Below are 7,086 nucleotides of genomic sequence, written 5' to 3'. Positions count from 1 at the left end.
TGACACTCATAGTTAGAATTTTTAACCTTTTTTTTTTTGGTAAATAGACCCCTAAATTTGTAGTGGTACATGATAATGCGAAATGGGACCTTTGTCTTATTTCACGTAGGCACATGTCACACTTTGGAAGTAAGGGCTGATATTATTAAAAGTTATAAAAGCTAGTACTCCTCTATCCTCCAAGACACAGATAGCTACAGTCAAAATGTCAATTATGTAAGAAGATTCATCGATAAGCTTAAGCAAAGCCAACAATGGGATGCTACAAAAAAATATCGATAAGCTTAAGCAAAGTCAATTATGTCAATTATGTCAATTACCACACCTTAAGTGGTCCTGTATCGATCTATCCCGGCAAACCTCCCACTATACAAAAAAGACACGGTTCTCCAGTGTCAAGCAGGGAAGGCAATTAGGTGTAGAGAGCTCCAAACCACAACTTCTTCATGGTACCACTGAATGCCCAGCATGCAATGGCAGCGAAAGCAACTCTTCTTTTTTTGAGCTCGGAGGATCCCACATTTCATATCACTAGGAATAAGGAAGATTGAGAGGGAGAGGAGTCCACATCCTTTGCAGTGAGCAGTGAGCAGTGACGTGCAATGAGCATCGGATGTCTGAGAGAGCATTTGAACATATGCTTCAAGGGATTCCCAACCACCCAATACTCATTGTACCGATACAATGGCTACAGACGACTTTCACACAAGGGAGAAGGAGAGGGGGAGACAAGCGGGCATGAAGTTGGAAATGCTAAGAATAACCTAATTATGTAAAATGGGAATTTTATAATAGATCCCAGATTTGACGTGAGATGGGATTTTTTTTTTTAATAAGAAGTAGTATATGTGTATTAAGAAAAAGAAAAAGAACAGAAAAAGGTAATCTTCACTACCTTCTTTGGACAGACCTAAAGAAAGGAAGAAGAATCTTTAGCTCAAGTACAATATATTGTAAAAGCAAATACAAAAAATTTATCCAAACAATTTAATATCTATAGTACACCATATGGTGGCATTGGCTACAAAAGAGTATTCAACTTACTAGAATCCTGAAATAAAATATGATAGATGAGTTAAGTTGCTCAATCACCTGAGCGAAGATAGTATGGAGCATTTTTTATGCGGTAACTCTTCCTTAAAACACTTCTATTTTCCGGAGTGTTTGAGATTCTAGAGATACCAATGCTAGTCACCATTATATTCAAACTCCAAATTTCTAAAAAGTTTCTTACTATCATTTTCAGCCAATTTGTCATTTTCCTCTAATTGCAGAGAAGTAACTCCAAATTTTAAAAAAATTTCTTACCATCACTTTTATTCAATTTGTCATGTTCCTTTAATTAAAGAAAAAAGTTGGGAGTTGATCCGTTGGCCCCCATGTTTGAGTCTTCAGTAGGAGATAGAGGGTTAGATGATGACCAATTCTCCTTCAATTTCTCCCTAATCAATTCTTTATCTAGAGCGAAACTTGGTTGCTACAACCAATGGTACCAGCAAGGGGGAATAGAATCTCAAGGGTAGGGGTGAAAAAATTCACCCAAAGTGGGTATTTTCAAACTTGCCTTGGGATTTCATTCCCTTGGTTGCTACCAAGTGGCTGCAACCCAGGCAGCAGCAAAATTTTTTCCCTTTATCTAGAGTCACCTCTTGCATAAATTGCTCTCTAATAAAACATAGTTATCTATATTTAATTCCATATTTGAATTTGGAATCCTTTACATGAGTGAAAAATTATTACAATTGTAACATATTATTCTCTTCTCACTCTAATTCCAACATGCAATATAGGTTAGAGTATGAGCATACTACATTACACAGATCAATGTAATCTAATAACTCTAGTTCTTGGTTGAGTTTAATTCAATATCAACATGCCCATCTTCTCTTGCAACTTCCACATGACTAGTAGTAGTACTACCCTTGTAATGATATCCATGTGCACATTTCAGAAAGCAGATAAAATTGAAGACACCCAGAGCTGCTATAAGGAAGTAGAAGTAATCAATCCTCCCAGCATTAATGTCATTGTCCAACCAGTCATGGCCGTGCTTTCTAGTTTTGTGACGCACAATCACTATAAGCAAGCTGCTTAGGTAATTCCCTCCTGCAATGCTGCATGAGATGAGCGAATTGGCGATGCTTTTCATGTGTTCGGGGAATTGCTTGTAATAAAACTCGATCTGTCCAATTATATTGAAAGCATCAAAGAAACCCATAAGGATAAACTGAGGAACGAGCCAAAAAACCGACATTGTCTGGGCGTGGTTGATGGCCAATGCCCTCCTCTTCTCCTCAACAATGCCAGCAACCACCATGGACAAGATCGAGAACAACATCCCAATTCCAATCCTCTGGAGAAGGGTGATACCACCTTCGTGTTTGGTGATTCTTCGAAGTGATGGAACAACTATCCGATCATAGATTGGAACCCAACTACCCAATGTGAACATTGTTATAGCAGCCATGGAGCCGGCGGGGATCTGGAATTTGGGTCCAAGGTGGCGGTCCATTTTCAAGGCTTGACTGATCATGAAGGTCCCTTGTTGAGCTATGGAAAGGAAGCTGATTACATTAGAAGCCCATATCGGCACGATTCTAATCAAACATTTAAGCTCTTCGATCTGTTGGATGGTACAGAGCCTCCATGCGTTCAAACGAGATCCATCTGGTTTTATTTCTCCATCTATAACTATCGCTGCTTTGTTCAGGCAACTGAACTGGTGTGTGAGAGGAAGCTTTGAGACGGTGGTTGCTTTCATGGGAGGATCATAGAGAAGCCCAGGAAGCTCTTCTTTAGGAGGTAACTTAAGATGACGCTTGTGGAAGGCAGCAACAAAAACTTGCACGATACCGGAGAAGACACTACTCTCCGGCGGGACGTAGACGTAAAGCCGCGTGCCAAGCCAAAACAACACGATGGAGATTCCCATGAAAGCCGTAGGAAGGCCCAGGCCCAAAGCCCAACTGACACTTGATTGGATATAGACGATAATGGTGATGGAGATCATCATGACTATGGCGAAGTTAGTATAGTACCAGTTAAAGAAGCTGTTAATCCCTTTCTTGCCTTCTTCTGTTGTGGGGTCAAACTGGTCCACCCCAAAGGGTAGGCTCGCCGGCTTGATCCCGGCCGTGCCAATCGTCAGAATGCCCAAGCCCAAGAACAGGAAGCCCATCTGACCTGTGGTGGGGCCCAGACATGGGTTGCTCGAATTCTGTTGTTGCTTAGAGCATGTGGGTGGATGCAATGCCGGAACCACCGCAGTCAGAGTTAGAGCTGCTAGTCCCTGCCCATCCATATTTGATATCACCACTAACCGTTAAGAGTTTAGATTTCACAGACCTGACAATCTATAGTTCTATGCATTCAACATGAACCAACGATTAAGGGACCAAGTCAATGGTCAAATTAGAGGAGAATGGATAAAATCATATCACAACCAATAAAATTACTAGTTTAGTGACTTGATCAATTTATTTTAAAGATCGTAAAGTATTGTAAAGAATTGGCAGATTTAATGTAATAAGGCCCATTCACCGGTGGGATTTTTTTTTTTTTTTTTTTGGCATCACTAAATTGATAATGGAGGAAACAACCCAAATTAAATTAATGAGTTGGGGAATAGACTCTAGATTTTAGGTAGGGGTGTCAACGGTTCGGTTGGCCCGGTTTCGATCTGGGTTGAATCAGTTTCGGTGTGGGAATGATGAAATCGAAACTGAACCAATAAGGATATTTTGGTTTCGATTTGGTTTCGGTTTTGCTTCCGTTTCTTGTATCGGTTTGTAATTGGGTTGGTTTCTATTTTTTTTCTTTTACCGGTTTGGGTTTGATTTTTCATACAAAACTATACAAAATTTGATTTATTTATTTATTTTTTTTTGTGATTTTTGGGCTATTTTTGGTTTTTTATCGGTTTGATTCGGTTTAGGTCTAGTTTTTAAATTGGTTTTGGGTTTAATCGGTTTTCGGTGCGGTTCGATTTGTTAAGAGGGTTACAATATGCCAAACCAAAACTGGCCTAATAAGGCATCTGTTCGGTTTGGTCTGAATTCAATCGGTTCAATCTTGGGCGGTTTTCTCAGTTCATTTTAGGTATTGCCACCCCTAATTTTAGGTTTTGAGCAAATCATTGTTATCGTACGAGAACCATTCTTATATGATACTGATCCACATATAAGAGATCCACACCAAAAAAGTCCTATGGTGGATTCCATTTGTTTGATCAGATGGTATGAGGATGGTTCTTGTACAATAACTTCATAGATACACGATTATTCCTTTGACAAAATAGGTATTCCCAAATAACATGTCCTCAAGAAATATATAAATTGACACACAAGTCATAAGGTAACGACATTTTCATTGTTTGATTCTCCTAGACGGACCCACATACAAAGGAACAACAAGGAGATTGGATCCTTTGCATGTATGTTCACTTGGACAAATATTGGATCTTACATGTATGTCCTGTTGGTCCTTGCCAATGTAGGTGCAGAGGATCCATTCTCACTAACTTTTGACTCTAGGCTCCATTTCAAGAATCCAGGATCAGGTTCACATACAAGAACAATATTGTACGCCCTTAGTCCATGAATTTGATGAAGAAAGAGAAAGTGGATTCCAAATCCACGGATCAAGGACATATGAGAGTTTGGGTCCTCTTTACTTACGTTCATCAGGATGTACATGTAAAGATCCAAAATATGTATCACTTCTTGCCATTACTTGGCGAGGAGGGGCGATCCTTTTTTTAAAACAAAGGATGTGCGAGTCACTGGACCAAAAAAATCTAAATTATGGAGAAGGGAGCGTTTGGGTTGGGAATTTAGGAAGAGATGAGATGATGAAGTGGAGAGAATGAATACCAAGAAAGAAGCTACGGAGGCGAAGGCCAAAGTGCGAAACCTGCCCAGGTAAGCATCACAGATGAAGGCACCAAGCAAGGGAGAGAAGTAAATGGTACCAGACCAAATGTTGATGATGTTGATGGCGGACGCTTGATCCAAGTGAAACACATTGAGCAGATACAACATGAAGTTCATTATCAACCCATACGAAGCTAGCCTCTCAAACGCCTCGTTCCCTGCACACCACGTACATTTATCATTTTGCTGCTTCAATTCCAACCTCCTTAACTAGAGAGAGAGAGCGAGAGAGAGAGAGAGAGAAACGGACCTAGAATGTAGGGCATGGTCTTCCAGCCAGCATGCTTCCTCTGAAGTTTCTGGGTTGATTGGGCTACTTCCATTGCGCCAGGTTCTTGAGCTTCCGGATGGTTCTTCGTGGTGGGGTGGAGGTAAAGATGATGACTTGGTGGAATAAGGTGATCTAGAGATGATGAGGGATGAAGCATCTCAAGGAAAGAGACTCATCCATAAGGAGGAAAAGCTTGATATATTCATGGTCATCTTGGCCTTCTCCACCACCTTCATTGCTTAGCTTAAAGACGGAAGGAGTAAGAATCTCTCTCTCTCTCTCTCTCTCTCTCTCTCTCTCTCTCTCTCTCAAGTTCTTTACAGAGGCTTATTAGCTATGATCCATGACCCAAGGTCATAAAAACCTCGCAGGCATCCACATTTACATATATTAATGAAGGGACCCATTAATGTCAGAGAAGTGACTTGACTAGAAGTAAAACGAGCCCTGATCCTATCCTGGGACCTGGACTAGTCGTTACGTACTCTCCTGTAAGGTAGATCAATGGACACGTGGCATAAAGTATCGGCAACTCCTTCATTCATGCATCACCGCTTTCCTTTCCTTTGTCTTACCCTATAAAGAAGTGGGACCCGCTTCCCATTCTTCGCCCTTCTTTTATTCATTTTCTCTCCCTTTCTTCTCCTCCTTCTTCGGCAACTGAACACAGAGACGACAACCAGCTACACTCTTCAACCCCTCCCCTTTTCTTCTCTCTTCCCATTTTATTTTCATTCTCCTTATACGCTTTTTCTTCTCCATTTTTATTATTCAACAAAAATATTCCCCTTATCTCTTTAACATTTTCTATTCTTTATTTTTCCATCATTCAAGGGGTGACACGAAAGGAGCCAAAGATGCATGCGACGTGGGAAATTTGAAGAGAAGGGAGAACGGGAGAACGGGAGCAGGAGTACTTGCGGAGAATAGAAACAGGAGATGAGTTTGAAAGGGTGATTTTAAAGATGTGAATTTAATCGAAATTGTTTATCGAAATCAAATTAGATCGTTTATACTGAAATCACAAAATCATTTATTAAATGGTTGGGTTCTAGTTTTAAGTTTAAGATCAAATAATTAAATGAGTTGAGTCCATTTTAACCGTTTAAACCATCAAAATCGATCTGATTAACCCATATAACGATTAAATATTTGATTATTTTAACAAAACATAATGATTTTATTTATGGAAGAATTAAGAACCATAGAGGCTGTCTAACAATCTATTCAATAATTTACTCTTATTATATAGTTATGTAGTTAAATCTTTGCTTGTCCAATGCCTTATTTAATTTGATATAAGATTGAAGCATTTATCAACAAAAGCAAATTGTAATAAACATGCGAATAAACTAACAAATCGATTACTAACCGTTTAAAAACAATATGAAATAAACCACGATAAAAACCGTTTAAAACCATAAAACTAACTACGTTTAAAAATCATGGAACTAAAATGACTTATTAAATAGTTGCGGTTTCAAAAGGTGCAACTATTAGTAAATGGTACAGTTTTGATTTCAACTGAATAAATATGAACTGAACCAAACCACATCGAAATCAGACCGATTAACACCCTTACTAGAAAGAATGGCAAGGTGAAAAAGTTTACTGCAGGCAAGAATGAATCTATTGCTCATACGATGACCTGATTGTACGAGTGAACATCTAACATTTATAATATTTTTTACTATTATATGGGTGAAGAAAGGTATATTTAAAAACAAACAGAATAAGTATTGAATGCTCATCTATACGATCAAATGATTTTTCTGAGGAGTGGGTCCAATCTCGTTTGGAGTCGTCCTATGTTTGGTTGTCCGAGAAGGAAAAGAAAAGGGCAAAAAAATGGGTTCCACTTTTTTTTTATAGGATTAAAAGAAA

The 7,086-nt window shown here is 39.0% G+C and overlaps 1 protein-coding gene across 1 annotated transcript; it reads right to left on the bottom strand.

The window, feature by feature from the left end:
• Positions 1 to 1,658: 1,658 nt before the first annotated feature.
• LOC122076598 (protein NRT1/ PTR FAMILY 2.13-like) lies at positions 1,659 to 5,478 on the bottom strand. Its single transcript, XM_042641992.1, has 3 exons — positions 5,182 to 5,478; positions 4,872 to 5,089; positions 1,659 to 3,289 (listed from the first exon to the last, which is right to left on the bottom strand). Exons 1-3 carry the CDS (start codon positions 5,357 to 5,359, stop codon positions 1,841 to 1,843), a joined length of 1,845 nt encoding a protein of 614 aa, XP_042497926.1. The 5' UTR covers positions 5,360 to 5,478; the 3' UTR covers positions 1,659 to 1,840.
• Positions 5,479 to 7,086: the final 1,608 nt, after the last annotated feature.

The sequence above is a fragment of the Macadamia integrifolia genome, chromosome 4, assembly GCF_013358625.1.
Source record: "Macadamia integrifolia cultivar HAES 741 chromosome 4, SCU_Mint_v3, whole genome shotgun sequence".
In the NCBI taxonomy this organism is placed as follows: Eukaryota; Viridiplantae; Streptophyta; class Magnoliopsida; order Proteales; family Proteaceae; genus Macadamia; species Macadamia integrifolia.
The sequence above is the reverse complement of the archived record's forward strand: the minus strand, read 5'-3'. Positions and strand labels throughout refer to the sequence as shown.

Bases quoted from the DNA above. Each gene is read 5' to 3' on its own strand.
- LOC122076598 (XM_042641992.1), bottom strand. From the start codon at position 5,359: ATGCTTCATCCCTCATCATCTCTAGATCACCTTATTCCACCAAGTCAT. The intron at 5,090-5,181 runs GTCCGTTTCTCT...CGTGGTGTGCAG, and splicing joins GACCATGCCCTACATTCTAG to GGAACGAGGCGTTTGAGAGG. The intron at 3,290-4,871 runs GTATTCATTCTC...ATGGATGGGCAG, and splicing joins CCTCCGTAGCTTCTTTCTTG to GGACTAGCAGCTCTAACTCT.